Source organism: Ahaetulla prasina, chromosome 2 (assembly GCF_028640845.1).
Source record: "Ahaetulla prasina isolate Xishuangbanna chromosome 2, ASM2864084v1, whole genome shotgun sequence".
NCBI lineage: Eukaryota > Metazoa > Chordata > Lepidosauria > Squamata > Colubridae > Ahaetulla > Ahaetulla prasina.
Window position 1 is genome coordinate 56,808,750 of NC_080540.1, and position 18,749 is coordinate 56,827,498.

Below are 18,749 nucleotides of genomic sequence, written 5' to 3' on the forward strand. Positions count from 1 at the left end.
TATAACCAAATTTTGAAGCATCTGGTTAATAAGACATCTCTGGCAAGAATGCTATTGGAAACTGCTTTTGGGTAATTCTGTCAGTCATTACAACAGCACTCTTAAGATATGTCTGTTCACCATAGGATTCTTACAGGACCACCTTAGTGCCCAAAAGGCATCGCTACTAAGTCTGCATTTGAATAGTGTAGCGGACTAAATTTTCTTAAGGTGAGTTCATTTGAAATCACTGCAGAAAGTAGGCCATACGTTCCTATTGCAAGCAATGGGACTGAAATTCAAGGAATTCCATCATTTTTAGCTTGCTTTTGTAGAAAGTCGTTTTCACCACATTGACATCAGTAGTACTGTTTTTATCTGAATGAAATATACCTCAACTGTATCTCAGGATACTATGCTTAGTCTTGTCATGGTTTTGTTTCTATTTCTTGTGCCTAACTGCATGTTCTGTTTTTCTTTGGCATTCAAATGAGAGTCTTCCCCCAGTTTTATCCTTGGAACAGTTCTGTGAAATAGGTTGTTCTCATTCAGGGAGTTCTCTGGGAAGGTGGGAATTTGAACCTGGGACTCCCTAGTTCCAATCCACACTGTTATGCTCAAATGCAATTATTTGAAAATGCTGGTGAAAATGGAGCAAATATCATTCTCTGGTTCCTGCTTCTGTTGCTGTTACTTTTCATATCCTATTCCAGGGCTTTGCTTTGCTGGCTGAGGGACTCTGGGAGTTGAAGTCTACAAGTCTTAAAGGGACCAAGGTTGGCGACCCCTGTCCTATTCTACTATTTTTCCTCTTCAGTCTCTTCATTTAAATTTTGGGTATTTGAATGGCCTTTTCACTTACAAGCAGCTATAAATGCAGAGCTTCTAACAATATGTTTTATATGAATGAAATCCCTTAGGTTTAGCAATAAACCATCTTCTAGCTCTTTATCTGACAGAACACTCATCAGACAAAATACAAAAAAATGCAGGCCATATAATATAAACATAGCTTATACAGTGTGTCCAAAATGATTTTAGAATTTTAATAGAAACTGTGACGAACTAAATAAAAGTCCTGTGTCCATAAATTAACTGACATGCATAACAGATTCTACATTAAAAGGGCAGTAAGATTTATAATGCCTTGGCCAAAGCTTAAGTAAAAGACATTTAACTATATATTCAAAATTAAACTTCTTCCCTTAACCTATTGCCCATATTTTAGGAGAGATTATTTTTTTAGTGCAAACACTTTAGTGCCTTTCGAAAGAAATTCCATAGTTTAGAACAAGAAGTGATATAAACAGTTACATCAGTCATACTCCAGCACAAGTTATATGGCATTGCCTGGGTTTTAACGGCTGTCTTGGAAGATTTCTTTACTCTGCATCAGTATCTAATGTCTCAAACCACAACTATGTTTTGTGTAGTATATAACATTAATAAAGTACAAATTAACACTAGGGAGCTGGGGAGTCACTCATTCTTCTGCAGCACAGATTGTGTACTTTTCTGACTAGTCTCTGCCTGAGCAAAGGACAGCAATGTTAGTGGTGTTCATCTGTTATCTGCCTTGGAGCACTGCTTGTTAGAAGAATCTTGGCTAGTAGTAAATATCATGAATAGAAGCATCTGTTCTTTGAGATGTCTTGAACACACATACAGTATGAAAAAGGCAAGTGACTGAAGCTACAAAGTGGTAATATGAAGCATTTTAGGTGAAATGAGCACAATAGAAATTGAAAATCAAATATTAACTTAGAAAACAAAAAAGGACCATGTGAGGATTTCAAAGAGGCAGTCAGTCTTTAAATCATCAATTTGGTATGCAATTCAGTAGCAAATCTGATAACCCCAAAGGAAATTCCAATACTTCTGGTGATGTATGAAACTCTTTTGAGTTCTTGCCTCATTCGTTCTCTTAAAAGAATTTGGTAGGCTCCTAAAGTCCTTCATAACTGTGGTCTTTCTGCATTTGTTTTGATGCAATGGATGCTAAATGCAGGACAAAACAGAAAAGGCTGTTGATGAGAGCAGGTGGGACCAACTTGAAAACCAGAACTTTCTGGACTCTTGCGTTGTGGGAACAACACTATACAAAACAAATCTTTGGAATCTGGTGGTAATCAAGTGTTGGATAGCCAGCTATTTTTATTCTAATGTGTAGATTGCCAGTCATCTTCTTTCCCCATGAATTTTGTCAGGAAGTTTAGGGGGACACCTACAGCAGGAACAGGGACCTCCGCTTCCCAGAATCCCTGCAGCTCCAAGTCCTTTCAGGCTGCCTTCCGGATTTCCAATAACTTTGCTGTTTTCTTCTCTGATGAAATAGACACAAAGACACATCTACAATATTTTCTCAATTCCAGTGCAAATTCCAATAGAACACATAGACTTCGTAGAACCCAAAAGCTATGAAGGGTACCTTAAACTAACAGCTTTTTAAACAGGCCTCTCAAATATAAGCAAGACTCATATGACAGGCCAATGAATGATGTTTTGTAGCCCTGTCACTTAGCAAATTTTTGCTCTTCCTTCCTACTTACTATAAAACAAAAATCCAGCTCCAGAAAAATAAATAGTGCAGGAGTTCTAGTTTTCTGTTAGTAATGACTGTTCATCAACAGCATAATATAATCTTGGTCTCAGTTACAAATATATGTATTGGTGGAATTCGAAAACTCTAGATACTGTAATCCTAAAACAAGCTATATGCCAGGCTGTGAGCCTAGGTGCATGACATGAGGTTAATTCAGCAGTCTTTACATTTTATTTTATTTTTTACAAATGTGTGAAAGAGAGAAAAAATTGTTGCCTTGGAAAAAAGAAATCCCGGAACAAGATTCCTGCCTAAAGCACTTAATGGAATGGAGGAAAGAGAGTTTGCTTTTAAATTCTCCTTAATTATAAAAGTTATAATTAACGATTAGAGAACTAACTAGACTTTTCACTGCCATATTATTAATGCGTACATATTTGTGACTTGACTTGGGAAAAAAATACATTATTTGCATCCGATTCGTAGTATATCTGCAACAAACTTCCCCCAGTGAGCTTTCCAGGGCTTCACCAGACTGTTCATGTTCACAAGGAGTCTATTCGTCTGTGCGTCTTCTTGTCCTGCTATTAAGTAGTCTATACCTGGTTTGAAAAAGGATTACATATTGTAAGAATCAATTCTCAATATTAATTAAGTTACAGAATCAAAGATTGCCCAGAAGAATCACAGGGATAATTTTAATTAAAATCATTCATTAATCTTTCTTCCCCTCTCTTTCCACCTGAACATGGTGCTCAGGATGACTTAAAATGCAAATTACTTAATTACAAGGTTCATGAGTTTCCTTGTGTAGCTAGATTTGTACTTAACCTAGACTGGGAAATTAAAAATCCTTGAAGAAAGCAATAGCAAATTGATTTCATAGTATTGCCAAGATGATACTTGGGCGTGTTCATGAAGTTCTCAAGAGTCAAACCGAATACTTTATTTTCAAGTGTACTTGTGGCACCATATGGAGCATGTAGTTTTAGGTTGGAGAAAATGTTTTAAAAAGTGAATGCAAATGAACTAATTTGATACGCAATTCGAAATGATGCAATGGGTTGTAGGGATGATTAGAGCTGCCAACTGAATTGTGAAAAAGCAATACCCTGTTTCCCCTAAAATAAGGCATCCCCTGATAATAAGCCCAATCGGGCTTTTGAGTGCATGCACTAAAATAAGCCCCTCCTGAAAATTAGTTCTGCCCGAAAATATTTAAACGCATGCACAGCCATTTCCTCCGGTTTCCTCCACGTACCCCAAAATAACAAGACCTCCCCCAAAATAAGGCCAAGCGCTTATTTCGGGGTTCAAAAAAATATAAGACAGGGTCTTATTTTCAGGGAAACACGGGCAGTTACTGGTTCTCTAAAATAAGCTAAAGAAAAAAAGACAAGCAAACATCTGGAGAGAAGCATGAAACAAAATGCAGGAGACTTAATTAGCCTATGTGAAGAATTAAAGAACAAGAAGACAGCAGAATCTGCATATCAGTCCATGCACATGTCTAGCAAGTTCTCTAAGGCACTCTTTTAACCAATGCCCTTCAGAACGATTGGATTTGACTCTCATAGTCTCTAGTCAGTGTAGCCAGCCTGCAAGTATTAAAATATAACTTATCCAAAGGCACCAGGCTGTGAAGAATGTTTCAGAAAGTAGACATTAATCCCTAACTTTGCTCCTGTATCACAAGATATCACATTAATATCCAGTCTTATGCTGGCTCACAGTGGGTTAGTTGACACATTGTGCTAAACTATAATTGGATTAACTATAGTTTACTGAATATACCATGACTGCATACAATATAGCAAAGTGTGAACTGCAGTTGAAAAACCACAGTAGATGGGTTCACACAACATACTGCACCAAGCCCAAAAAATCATTCTTGTTTTGCATATACCAAGCCCTCAAAGATCAATGATGACACTATTGAAATTCATTGATATATCAATAGAATTGTCCTTAATGTACCTATGTGACTTTCATGAAAAATATATAAAACAGAAAATAGACAAACCCACCCATTGAGGATACCTCTGCTTCACAGTCATGCCATCTGTAACCCTTGTACTCACTCACCCCCATGGATATAAATAAATTCAGACCTCAAATGCAGGGTAGAAGTTGCCATATAGATGAGCAGGAAAAAATGTGATCTGTTGATTTGGGTTTAGCAAGTTCTAAGTATGTCTAGTCTAGTGAAAAGAAGGAGTAGGGGAGACATGATAGCAATGTTCCAATATTTGAGGGGCTGCCACAAAGAGGAGGAGGTCAGACTATTTTCCAAAGCATCAGAAGGCAAGACAAGAAACAATGGATGGAAACTAATCAAGGAGAGAAGCAACCTGGAATTAAGGAGTAACTTTCTAACAGTGAGAACAATCAACTAGTGGAATGGCTTACCTTCAGAAGTTGTGGACCCTTTCAAGAAGAGACTGGACAATCATTTGTCTGAAATAGTATAGGGTCTCCTGCTTGAGCAGGGGATGACCTCCAAGGTCCCTTCCAACTGTTATTCTGTGTTATTCCAAGTTCTATGATTGTAGCCATCATGGTTTGTTTCACTAAGTATATTGCACAAACCCTGACTTCAGCCAACTGTTGTTAAACAAACCTGATGAGCCAAGGTGGCACAGTGGTTAGAGTGCAGTACTGCAGGCTACTTCTGCTGACTGCCGGTTGCCTGCAATTTGGCAGTTCAAATCTCACCAGGCTCAAGGTTGACTCAGCCTTCCATCCTTACAAGGTGGGTAAAATGAGGACCCAAGTTGTTGGGGGGCAATATGCTGACTCTGTAAACCGCTTACAGAGGGCTGTAAAGCACTGTAAAGCTGTATAAAAGTCCAGGTGCTATTGCTATTTAGTATGTGTGAACCCATGAATCTTGTGTTGACAGCAATTCTCTAAGAAGAAAAAAATCCTTCTTCAAATTGAGCATAGCATAGTGTAGTGTAGCATAGCATAGCATAGCCTTTATTGTCATTGTACATCATATATACAACAAAATTTGTTTAGCCTCTGTGGTGCAATCCATAACAGAAAATATAAAACAACATAAATAGTATAGAGAATAATCCCTATAAAAGTAATTGGGGGAAAAGACTAGATTTAATCATTACAGGTAGAGATGGATCCTACTCCAACAATGAACTAAGTTACTAAGGGATCTCTCCTGTGCATATGAGTTGGGGGGAAAAACAAGTTTCATCATCGTATATTAAAAATGTGACAGTGACTCTCAGCATACCAGAATACTGGGGCAGAATACTTACCAGGATTTAGAATAGGACATGTACACCCTCGATTGGTCCAAGAATCTGGATATATGCTTCGGTTATTCCTGGTGATTTTTACTTTGCCTGATTTCAGAACCTTCTTTATCTTCACAATTACTTCAGCATGGGTTCCTTTGTCATGGGCAGATAGAACTTTTGCTCTCAAAACTGCAAGACAGCATAATGCACTTGTATAATAATTTCAAGTCTTCTTTGAACCAAGCTGGAATACATAGATGCTGTTCCCTGTCAAGAATATGGACATGACCCGTTTTTGCCTTCTGAAATTTCCCCCGCCCCCACTTGCCAGTCTACTCTTCAGCCTAGAGTTGCCTACTGGTTTTCTAATTATGCTACATTGGGTCTGATTCAGAGGTGGGTTTCAGCAGGTTCTGACCAGTTCTGGAGAACCAGTAGCGGAAATTTTGAGTAGTTCAGAGAACCGGTAAATACCACCTCTGACTGGCCCCGCCCCCATCTATTCTCTGCCTCCCGAGTCCCAGTTGATCTGGAGGAAATGGGGATTTTACAGTATCCTTCCCCTGCCACGCCCACCAAGCCACGGCCACCAAGCCATACCATGCCCACCAAGCCACATCCACAGAACCGGTAGTAAAAAATTTGAAACCCACCACTGTCTGATTCCGCTTAGTTTCTATCAAGATTATTCCCAACTCAGTTCGGATGCTATAGCAGATTTAACCAAAAGGTCCTGCCTATTTTTCCTGAGTTCCCTAGGAGAGACTAATGAGTATCTCAGCTTTTTTAAAGCCCAATTAGATTATAAGTGAAACATAAATTACATTATGGCAACTGCCAAAGGAACATCAGTACAGAACCAGAACTGTTATGCAAGGGAAGAAAGTATATATTTTCCATCACACTGCAATCTTGAATTTTTTAAAAAAAAATCTGCCTTCACCCAACTGCCTATTCATACTGGCATCAATATGTATAATTGCTGCCAGGCAGATGGGTGTTATCTCCTCCTATCATTTATTTACTACCAGTATTGATACCCTTAGAATGAGAACAATGTAAATCAAATGAGGCAACTCTGTTACTAAAGCGATAGAAGCTTGTTTCCAGCAGTTATGGCTTAGGAATCACATGGATCAGGAACAGGAAACCCCCATTTGTAGCTGCTATGAGGCAACTTGGTACAGGAAGGTCTGAACTTTTGAGCCTTTTTACAATGGCTTTTTGACAGACTAGAAGGTTAAGCACCCATTTCATCCTTAAAAGCTCAGGAATTTCAGAATCAAGCTGATTTCTCCTATTTTGGAAGGTTTGAAGGTGCTAAAGCCATCTTCAGCATCCACAAAGTTCAAACCAATTATTTCACTCCCTTTAACACACACACCCCCAATCTCCTTAAAATATAACTTGGGGCCAAAAGCTTCAGGCCAACTCACTTTAAAGATGACAAGATGTTAGCAGGTCAGGCACAAGTCAGCATCATTGGGCTGGGGATGTTAAAATAAGCAAGGTGGCAGATGTGGCATCTTGATTCAAACTCCACCCCTTTTCTATGAGAGTCAATTTTACACATACATGCTGTCCTGTATGATCGCCTAACATGTTTTTCCCCTTCCTTCTCCTTTTCCCTTCTTCCCAGAATCTTTTTCCTTGCAGACGGAAGAAATTGTTTGGACAAGCTATCTCTTTCTAAACTGTTTTTCTTTGTGTAGAGGCTGTGCTTCCCTGAAAGGTGCAGACTGTAAGCTGGCTCAGCTCTGCCACCTTCATTAGTTAATTAGATTGTCCAGCTTGGGTTGCCATCTGAAATTGGCATGATCCTAATCATTTTGGTCCCAAAGGCTTGCCTTTATATCCTAAGCAGTCAGGCCAGGAGCATGCTAAGCTTACCAGCACGAAGGCATTCCTTTCAATGTGTATTCCCCAGTGTGTGCTTGCTTACTCTCTTGTAAAATCTCTTCCTTTCCACTGAATGTAAATACAAAAACACTGGTTTTCTCTTGCTAATTATCCTAGTACTGAGGTGAGGATTCAAAAGGGTGTGGGAGTAGGGAAAAGAGTATTCAATTTTCCCCCTTTTCCCAGCTACCTTGTGAGTTGAATTAGAAGGACATGAGCCTTTCCCTACCATTAGGGCTCACCTGGCTGATTGAGGTCATGTTTACCTGACATTGTAAATATTTATGGGTAATTTCTTAATGTTTTAAGCTTTATTCCAGTCTAGGAAATTCCTTCAATTCTCCTTCTCTGATATCCAAAGAATTCCTGCAAATTCCAAATTCAGTGACAATGCGCAGATTACATTTATTTTTATTTTATTTTTTATTTATTTTATTTTTTATGTACAAAAAAAGGCTGGGTCTTGCACTGCTATGCCACATCAGTCACCTTAACTGCTTTGACCCATCCCGAAGACATTGCTGGCCCAAAGACAAGTTGCAGCACACCCATCTCTGAACCGATGTACAAAGTAAGAAAGATGACCTTTGCACAATAGGCAAGGACTGTTGCTGAGGCAAAAGGAGATGAAATATTTAAAAAAAAAAAAAATACTGAGAAATAAGATAACATGGGAAATGGGTCAGGCAGATGCCTTTCTAATCAATTGGGATATAAGAAGAGGTGGTACAGCACATTCAGACTTACAAGATTCTGTTGTTATAGATAATTTCAATAAAAGTAGCCTTCCGGCAGAGTTGATTTCCTGTTTAATCTACTTAGTGAGGCTGGCATCTAAAGAAGGTTTCCATCCCAATACAGAGGAAAAATTGCACCCCCTTTAAGAAGGGCAGGGCATATAATTATGATTGGCCAAATGTGTGCATGGATTAGCCTTCGGCTGAAGAGTTGTAAAAAAATGCTTTCAAAAGCTTCTGACAATCAGGTAACTCAGCTGGGATCGTCAGAGGAGCCTTTTAAAAGAATTTTCCTACAACCTCTTCGGCCGAAGAGGTTTTAAAAGCCTCTGACGATCCCAGCTGAGCCGTGCAATCATCAGATGCTTTTTTTTAACTTTTAAAAGCATTTTTTCAGCCAAAGAAAAAATGCTTTTAAAAGTAAAAACAAAACAAAAACAACCTCTGATGATTGCGCGGCTCAGCTGGGCATGGGGGGAGGCAGGGATTTTTGCTACCAGTTCTCTGAACCACCCGCCGCCATTGCTACCGGATCAGGCGATCTGGTCCGAACCAGGAGCACTTCACCCCTGAATTAGCCCATTCTGTGCATGTATAAGGAAATACTTATAAGGTTTTACTATGGCCTCTTTGACATTTATTGCCAAATTTTTATTTCAAAAGGAAGCCTAGAACTTAAGTTTCTCTGACCCAGAAGCAGTCTTATTCAGAGTTCAGATTTTTGGAAGATGGAAAAAGCAACAAGAAAATTATGCTGCATTTCCATTTTTAAAAGTAATTTCTTTCACTTACCATAGGCGTATTTCATCTGACAAAAATTGCTGACGCTTCCTAGGATCCTCTCTTTGCACACACACTTTTCTAGCCAGGAAATCATAAACCAATGTGTCAAAGAAGATGGGTTGCATTAAAAAAAGAAAGAAAGAACAAGGGAGAAGGAGAAACCAGTCACCCTGATTTTCATAAATGCTTGCAATAAATTAGCTGTAGAATGCAAGTTCCCGAGCTGAGATATTGTGTAAATGTTTCAAGTTGTGTAAAATAATTAAATGTAAGCATTTACTTTCTCCAATCTGTTTAAAGTTTATCTGCTAAAAGAATTTAGAATAATGGATTATAAATGCTCCACCCCAATTTTGGAGAACTTTCTCTCCCAAAATGACTCTTTTTTTTATTACTATTTTTATACTGTACAATTAATAAGATGCCTGATTCCAAACAATTCTGAGCAGGTTGTAATTTAAAGTAAAATATATATAAAACACACACACACAAAAGAACCACAAACAGCCCCAGAAACTATTCATGCTCACTTGGAACATGAGATTTGGGGATTCCACCCATTTTTAAAGAAGTTAGGCAGTATATAGAATAGAATATTCTTTATTGACCAAGTGTGATTGGACACACAAGGAATTTATCTCCGGTACATAAGCTCTCAGTGTACATGCAAGCAACAAGTGATAAATCATAAGATACAATCATAGATCATAAGATACAACCAACAAAGTGATAGTCATAAGATAGGAGCAGGTAATAGGAAAGACAATAAGGATAATAGTAATACTGTCCTACTACATGTTAGGCATAAGACAGTGCTGTGGGAATTATGTGTTTAGCAGAGTGATGGCATGGGGGTGGGGACTGTCTTTGTGTCTGGTTGTTTTGGCACACAATGCCCTATAGCGACATCCTGAGGGAAGAAGTTGAGACAGTTTATGTCCAGGATGTGAGGGGTAAGTAAGTAGATACATTCTTGGCCCTCTTTCTGGCTCGTACAGTATACAGGTCCTTAATGGAAGGCAGGCTGGTTACAGTTGTTTTTTCTGCAGTCCTAACTATCCATTGAAGTCTGCGCCTATCCTGTTTAGTTGCTGTACCAAAACCAGACAATTATAGAAGTACAAATGACAGACTCGACAATTCCTCTGTAGAACTGTATCAGCGGCTCCTTCAGTATTAGATAAAGAATGTACTGCCAAAAAAGTTTCTAGAACTTTTATCCTTTTTAGTCAATGTTTGTAAGTCATATGATAAATATTTCTAAATAATCTGAAATGTTCTTGTACGTTATGAACATTGTAATTTGTCTCAGTCTATTTATTAGGAGTGGGGGGGAGTGGGGCAGAAATCATACCTGGGTATCTTAAGGCTGAAAAACCCTGCTTGCGATCATTCCATTGCCATTCATTTTCGCTTTCGTTGGCTGGGGTTTGGAGGAAGTGAGGAATCCTCCCACCGATAGGAATATTTAAAAAAGCTGAATTGTCATAACTGGAAAGAGAAGAGCAGACAGACAAGAACAGAATGAGATTAAATAATGTTTTATGTAGCCATCTGTTTCAATAATACAGAAGTAGGGCCAATGAACCAATTAAACATGGAACGTTTAACCAACTGTTAGCAGTTGCTACACAAACAGATACAACGCTTGTTGGAAAATAATTCTTCAATTTCTAACTGCCTGGAAGCTCTGCTGATCCATTGGGGTCTTCTAAGGGCACTGCCTAGAAAGCTGAAATAAAGTAGGACCGGGCCCTTCCCTGTGGTAATCCCAGTGCTATGAGAATCTCATTCCCTTCACCCTATTTTTGTTTTAAAAATAATTTAAAAACTTTTTTTAAAAAAAACATAATTTTATTTATTTATTTATTTATTTATTTATTAATTAAATTTCTAGACCGCCCTTCTCCCGAAGGACTCAGGGCGGTGTACAGCCTTATTAAAATACATAGATAGACAATAAATTTAAAATAATTTTAAAATGAAATATTTAACCGGCCAATTTAACTAAAAATAGCAAAACCAATTAAAATCAGTACAAAATTTAAAATTTAAAATTTAAAAAACTAAAAAATCTAATCCAGTCCTGCGTACCTGAATAGGTGTGTTTTAAGTTCACGACGGAAGGTTCTAAGGTCCGAGAGTTGGCGAAGTCCTGGGGGGAGCTCGTTCCAGAGGGCGGGAGCCCCCGCAGAGAAGGCCCTTCCCCTGGGTGTCGCCAGACGACACTGCCTAGCTGACGGCACCCTGAGGAGTCCCTCTCTGTGAGAGCGCACAGGTTGGTGAGAGGTATTCGGTAGCAGAAGGCGGTCCCGTAAATAGCCCGGCCCTATGCCAATTTTCTTCCTGATGTATATTTTATGTTAGGCACTGAAGGCCACTCTAAGAATCAAATATAATGGTTTATTTATCTTATTGATCTCCTGAAGCTCTAATTAATTAATTGATCCCACAGACGGCTGTAATGGTATTCCTTAATTCAGGCACTGAATTTATTTATTTATTTATTTTTATTTATTTATTTTATTTGCATTTATATCCCACCCTTCTCCAAAGACTCAGGGCGGCTTACACTATGTCACTGAAGCCTATCCGATGCCATTTTTGGCCTGGCCAAGGAAAGCATTAGAGTAGTGATAGGGCCCTCTCATAGCTGATTGCAGAAAGGTTTCCTTAGGCCAGAGTTCCCCAACCTTTCTGGCTTTGTGGACCGGGGGTGGAGGGAGGAGAGAGGGGATGCTTCTGTGCGAGCAGTGGGCAAGTGTGTATGCATGTGCAGGTTCATTTGCACAAGTGGCGGGGATGCACACCAGCCACTCCCACAAATGGAGCGCATGGAAATGAACTCGCCCACTGCTCATGCAAGCAGGGATGCGCGCACATGCATGCTTGCCCACCACTATCTTGGCCCGGTAGTGGGCCACGGCCCCGGGATTGGGGATCCCAGCTCTAGGTAATATATTATCAGTTGAACTGCCTATGCTTGATAGCCTGTTGGTTTGTTGTGTTTAAAATGGAAGGACCAATTCAAATTCAAATTCCAATGGTCCTTTCCCAAAAGGCAACTGGACTTTGGTGTTTTTTTTTCTTTGAAAATGTTTCGCCTCTCATCCAAAAAGCTTCTTCAATTCATTTCAGAATTGAAGAAGCTTCTTGGATGAAAAGTGAAACATTTTCAAAGGAAAAAAAAACAAGAAAGTCCAGTTGCCTTTTGGAAAAATAACTTTGGGACAACCATGAACAGGATGATTGAAAATCTCCATAGACATTTAAAATGACAAGTAGCTTATTGGGTGGCATAGGGGCTCCTGCCAGCAAGAGGAAGTACTAGCAGAAGCAAGGGCAGGATTTGGAGGAAGCAGGAAGAACCAGTTCCAGGTGGGGGCCAAGCAGATTGGGGAAAACCAAAATGAATGGCCCTGGGGATCCTTCCCAAGAATGCTCTTAAGTTCCCAAATTCCCTCTGCTTCCACTGAAGAGAGCTGGTTTACCTGTGGAGACATTCTCCTGTATGCTTGTTACAGTCTCTAGCACAGGCACAGGGCTGGCAGCCATTTTCTCCAAAGCCCCAATACCCCAATAGACACCAGTCGCATTTGGGTCCTGCAACGCCTGGCTTGCAGTAGCAGAAGCCTGTCTTTGGATGACATTTCTGGGCGTGGTTCAGCGTTATGTTCAGTGAGCCCATGGGATGGCAGGAGCAAGCTGGAAAAGAAGAAAGTAGAAAATAATAGATCTTATGGAGTTTTCCCCCTTGAAAAGGTTCAAGTAAGGGCTCTAGGTCAGGAAGTGGTAAGTCAACTGAGTTTTAAACGCGTGTTGCAATACTGGTGTGACTATTTATTGCTGTGCAGCCCTGTAATTAGGATGAAATATCATTAAGTTTCTATACCAAATATTGACTAGATACAGCTGTTACTGATGAATCTCTGCATGCATTTCCTCTTATACATTCGAAAATTCAGAGAATGTGAAAGTTGAAGGATAATTGTATTCTGATTCTTGAAATATGTCAGGAAATATGAATAAGTCAGTTCTGTTTAAATGGAAACCAAATGTCTGTCTCTATCACTAGCCATAAATAACATGCTCATGAAGTATTTGGATTTTGGTAGGGAATGAACCTTCTCCCTGTTTACTTTCCTGCCTGCTTATTTAAGATTTTCAATTGCTTTCCTATTCCCAGTATTGCATTTTTAGATTTGATTTTATGAATAAAATGTTCTAAACTGGCCAAACTGGGAGATGGTAAGCCTAAACTATACTCCTATAAAGTTGAAGGAATAAATTCTATTAAAAAATAAATTCCAACTCATCTACCTATCAATAGAAACAAATATTTAAGAGGCTGTAACAGAGAAGAGGGAGACAACCTATTCCCCAAAGCACCTGAGGATAAGACAAGAAATAACAATTGGAAATTTGTCAAGGAGAGATCTAACGTAGAATTAAGGAGAAATTTTCTGACAGTGACAATAATTAATCAGCTTGTCTTCAGAAGTTGTGGGTGCTCTAACCCTGGAAGTTTTTAAGAAGGGATTGGACAGCCATTTATCCAGAATAGTATAGGATCTCTTGCTTGGGCAGGGGACTGGACTAGAAGACCTTCAAGATTCCTTCCAACACTGTTATTCTATTCTATTCTGTTCTGTTCTGTTCTACTTTACTCTACTCTGCTCTACTCTATTCTTCCTTGGTGCCCATTTTCTTCATTTTCTTCACTTGGAAAGTTTGTTAGATGGAATAGAATGTGGAGATTTCTTGCATGATACCATGAAGGATGGCCTTATTTCAGTGGTGGACTGTAACAGGTTTAACAACCGGTTTTGGGCTTCACACACATGCACGCCTAATGTGCTTGCACATAGCATTCAAAATGCAACAATTTGAAGCTCAGCTGCTTATTCTAAGGCAGCCCCGGTAACTTGAACAGCAGAGGTGTGGAAATCAGCTATGCCGCACAAATCAGCTGACCCAGAAAGGAAATATAGAACAGGATAGAGCAGGGGTGTGTGGGCTGATCGTCAGAACTACTGGTTCATCTGAACCGGTCCAAACTGGCAGCAGCCCACCACTGCCCTATTTGTTCCAAGCTCTGGCCATGCCCATTTTATGCTGTAGCCCTACCTCCTGAAAGAACATGGCTTCATTGAAGTTTCCGAAATGACTCCATAAATTTCAGGCAAAATGATTTCTTATTCCTAGTTCTACTTTTCGGCCTCATTGAGAAGATTCGTTTAATCTACTGGAGTAACTGGAAATCTCAAATATAGCTTAGTTAATAGTTAAATATTACATTTTGGCTAAGGCATTCTATATTTTGAAGGGATGTTTGAGTATTGCTAAGAGGAAGTCAGTAAAGGAGGATTTCACTAATGTTTGAATATTTGAACTTGCTATCCCCGATGCTAGTGAGCAAGTGAGAACATGTTTGATCATGATGACAAAAACAGAGGGATATCTTCGCATCTGAATCTTGTTCCTTTCTTTTCCCCTGGGAGCTTGAGGATTTATCCTTGAAGACAAGCACAAGGACTAGTCTCTGAATGGAATACTTCTTTTAAACAGGCTCTCAACTAAGGGATTAATGAGATATTTCATTCAGACTTTTCATCTGTCTTCACTCCGAAACTTGCTGCCCACTGGGAGGGTGGGGTGGAGGGAGGGAGAGGCAGGATGGTTTTCTCATAAAGGAGCTGGGAACTGTGTTGCTCATCCCACAAACATCTGTGCTATCTGCTGTGACAAATTTGTTGTTTTCTTCTTTGGTATTTCACAGCAATTTTTATCATGGTGTTTTCCCAGTGAAAAGAAGCAGATACAAGAGTTATTCCTGGAACATGATATCAAACCCTTTAGGCATTTTGCTTAATTAAGATCCAATGGACAAAAGTGTGGCACAAATGAAGGCTCAAAAGCTGTGGAGTTGTGTGGAGGATTAGCTACCGGCCATGAAATCCGATTAAAGGACAACCAGTTTGACTGCCAACATGTCATCTTCTGGTTTATCTTCAATGTACATAACGAGGGGAGATAAGATTATCCCCATCCATCAACTTCTGCAATACTTGAGAAGGAGCCTCCATCGATGAAAGAACCCACCTGTGTAGATAGGCTCAGATTGTATGATGAGAAACTCTACTCTTTTACAATTCGTTCACAGTCTTTGTCCGAATTATTCTGAGTATACTATACAGGGATCAGGGAGCCTTAGGTGTAACCTCATCTTCTCCATTACCGTTCTTTGGATCAGGCAAATCAGGTTGAAAACCTGGACAGTTTTCTGGCATGGTAACATTCTTAATGTTTAGTTCATTCAAATGTTGCCATAGGATTTGATTTCTCTTCAATTCTTCTTTATCTCATCACACAGACCTCTTCAGAATCCAATAAAAATAGTTTTGCAGGTCATTTGCTTGATTTATCTTTAACTCTTTAACTTTTAAACTTTAGGCAGTTTCTTTTGTTTTTCCAATAAAGCGTCCTTTTCCAAATCATCCTTTTTTTTTAAAAAATTTGAATTTATATCCCGCCCTTCTCCGAAGACTCAGGGCAGCTTACATTGTGTTAACCAATAGTCTTCATCCATTTGTATATTATATACAAAGTCAACTTTTATTGCCCCCAACAATCTGGGTCCTCATTTTACCTACCTTATAAAGGATGGAAGGCTGAGTCAACCTTGGGCCTGGTGGGACTTTAACTTGCAGTAATTGCAAGCAGCTGTGTTAATAACAGACTGTCTTAGTCTGTTGAGCCACCAGAGGCTGGTGGCTCAACAGCCTGTCATTTGTAGTGCAACATTCAATACTTTATCTTACTAGAGAAAATTTGCTCTACTTTTGTCATTCCTTTATTCTGTCCATATTTTGGACAGAATCTAACCCATAGAATCAGACAACATTACTGAAAAATGTTGATATGATTAATTTCTAGCTGATTCTTCAAAGATCTCCTTTAATATTTCCAAATTATGACATTTTGTGTCATTTTGTAAGACTCAGATAACCAATACCAGAAGCTGGATGTGCATTTTTTCATTTCTATTTAGAATCTTTAATCCTACCTAGAGTCCAATTTCTAAAATTATAAAGTTGCTTATTTTTATTATGAGCCAATAATAAATAAGTCTGTTTCCCATGAGACACTGAGAAATTAATCATAAAGCTTTTTATCATTAATTCCAAAATCTGATAGTAAAATCTCTACTCCAAATTCATTTGGAACCTTAATTTGTTTATGACTTTCTTAGATCAAACTCTTGTTCAGCTTTTTGATTTGAATTTGATTTCAAACTCTTTAAGTTCTTAAGCTTGTGATTATTATTTTTCTTTTTGTTCAGTTGAGGCTAAGCCCTGTGACTTTTCACACTTGTCATACTGAAGGTCTCTAATAGCTTCTAGATGGTTAATAAGCAATTTCCAAAAGACATTGGAAAGTGGGGCTTGTGAACACAAGTGTTGTTTAAAAGGCTCTACTGCACTTGCAAGCAAGATAGCTAATACCTTTGTCTCCTAGTGCTCAAACCTGCAGATGAATACTGTCCTATGGTGTCCCCATGAGGATCAGCCAACTAGAGCAGGGGTCTCCAACCTTAGTAACTTTAAGCCTGGAAGACTTTAACTCCCAGAATTCCCCAACCAGCTTTGCTGGGGAATTCTGGAAGTTGAAGTCCACCAGGCTTAAAGTTTCCAAGGTTGGAGACCCCTGAACTAGAGCACATCTGGATGATCACCCAAGCTCTCCTTATCAAGACAATTCTGAAGAACCAGTCTCCCCATTGGCTCTTTGGTCTTTACTACGGTTACCAGCTCTGGTTCCACAGATATTTTTGTAGTTCACCATGCCTTCTCTAAAAGTCCCTAGCTAACAGACTTCACAACAAACATGAAAATAAGTATCAACTCTCCAGAAACACAAATCTGCATTCAGTACAGCAGAAACTTTATAGACTTAACATGACTGGATAAGTAACTGTATTCCAGATAAGAAAAAAGATATACAGACAAACACACACACACTTGCTATATGCATGTATGTATAATACATGTTTTTCAGGCAGCAATATGTTTTTGCTAGTCCTCAAACTAGTTGGGCAATGGGGCTCTTGTGAAATCACCTACCAATGGGGAAACCAAGAAGCATGAAGTGCTAATTAAAAACTTCCATTGATGCTAGACAGATATTTAAAGTAATTTTACAGACACAACACTGGCAACACATGGTATGTTTTCCCAGTGATTTTTTTAGAATAAATACCAAAAGAGAGATCATGCATTCTGTTCCATTTTCTAATCAACATTCATACCAAGCATATGCAAACACTGCAAGAGAGAAACATCAGGTGTTTTTAGCCTCATGTAGGTATTTTCTTAGCATCACCCAAATGACTCATAACATAACTAAACACCACTAGTGACTTCTTTATGCATATGGTATATGCATGGTTTCAGGAGAATAAAAGCAAAGTGACAAGGATCCACAAATGTCATTGGTAAATGATTAATTAATTAATTAGTAAATGATAAATTAGGAGCGTGCATAAGAGCACAAGCATGCCTACCGTTCCTGTCCTATTGTTTCCTTTTGTTATATCCAATTAATATAGTTATTACATACTTATATATATGCTTATATATTGTATAGTTATTTCATGCTTATGCTTATATATACTGTGTGACAAAATAAAAAAATAAAGGAGTCAAAAAGTTGCCAGAATTTCTCAAGAAAGGCACAGCTGCTGTATTCCAAGCATCTTCAACGTTTGCTCTGATTGGGGTAATGAATCTCTGCCTTTTGTACGTGACTAATGTCAAATTAAAAAACAAAACAAAACCCTATAGAATAGAATAGAATAGAATAGAATTTTTATTGGCCAAGTGTGATTGGACACACAAGGAATTTGTCTTGGTGCATATGCGCTCAGTGTACATAAAAGAAAAGATACGTTCATCAAGGTACAACATTGATGAATGATTGGATTGGGAAGCACACTTGTACCGAAGGAGCTCCATATAATACTTGGTAATAATAGTTTCAGCATCCTGATGTCAGTCTTGCAAGGTAGACCAGATGGGAAACACGGCCAGATAAGCTAATTCTACTTTACTGTAACATTACACTAAGAGAATCTTGAAAGTCTGAAAGGATATCAGTAAAGCCAATTTGGTCTATTGGTTAAGCCTCTCTCTCTCTCTCTCTCTCTCTCTCTCTCTCTCCAGCCCACCTCACAGGGTTGTTGTGGAGAAAATGGGAGGAGGAGGAAGAAATATTAAGTATGTTTGCCATCTTGAGTTGCTTATAAAAAAATAAAGGTGGGATAAAACTAAATATGTCTCCTCCCACATCCCTTAGCCAGAAACTAGGGAAAATCTCTTCTAAGCCTCTGGCCCTGTGCACATTCCCAGGGCAGGTTAAGGTGCCTTTTATCTGCCCTTGGCTGCATCTCTTTGCCTAGTCTCCCAAGGTCATTCCCATCTATAGTAACCATTCCCAGTGACCAGTGGTGAAATCCAAATTTTTTTACTACCGGTTCTGGGTGTGTGGCTT

General features: G+C 38.9%; 1 protein-coding gene across 2 annotated transcripts in view; it reads right to left on the bottom strand.

Moving 5' to 3' along the window:
- Positions 1 to 1,004: 1,004 nt before the first annotated feature.
- LOC131192946 (netrin-4-like) overlaps positions 1,005 to 18,749 on the bottom strand; it is a 66,937-nt gene continuing 49,192 nt past the window's right edge. Inside the window, exons 6-11 of one of the 2 annotated variants that reach the window (XM_058172579.1) lie at positions 12,692 to 12,905; positions 10,555 to 10,691; positions 9,210 to 9,278; positions 5,800 to 5,970; positions 2,955 to 3,123; positions 1,005 to 2,302 (exon numbers count right to left, since the gene is read on the bottom strand). In XM_058172579.1, coding sequence (XP_058028562.1) covers positions 2,987 to 3,123; positions 5,800 to 5,970; positions 9,210 to 9,278; positions 10,555 to 10,691; positions 12,692 to 12,905 — 728 coding nt within the window. In that variant the 3' untranslated portion in view covers positions 1,005 to 2,302; positions 2,955 to 2,986. Of the gene's footprint in view, positions 3,124 to 5,799; positions 5,971 to 9,209; positions 9,279 to 10,554; positions 10,692 to 12,691; positions 12,906 to 18,749 lie in introns of both variants that reach the window. The other variant, XM_058172577.1, reaches the window with a different exon arrangement.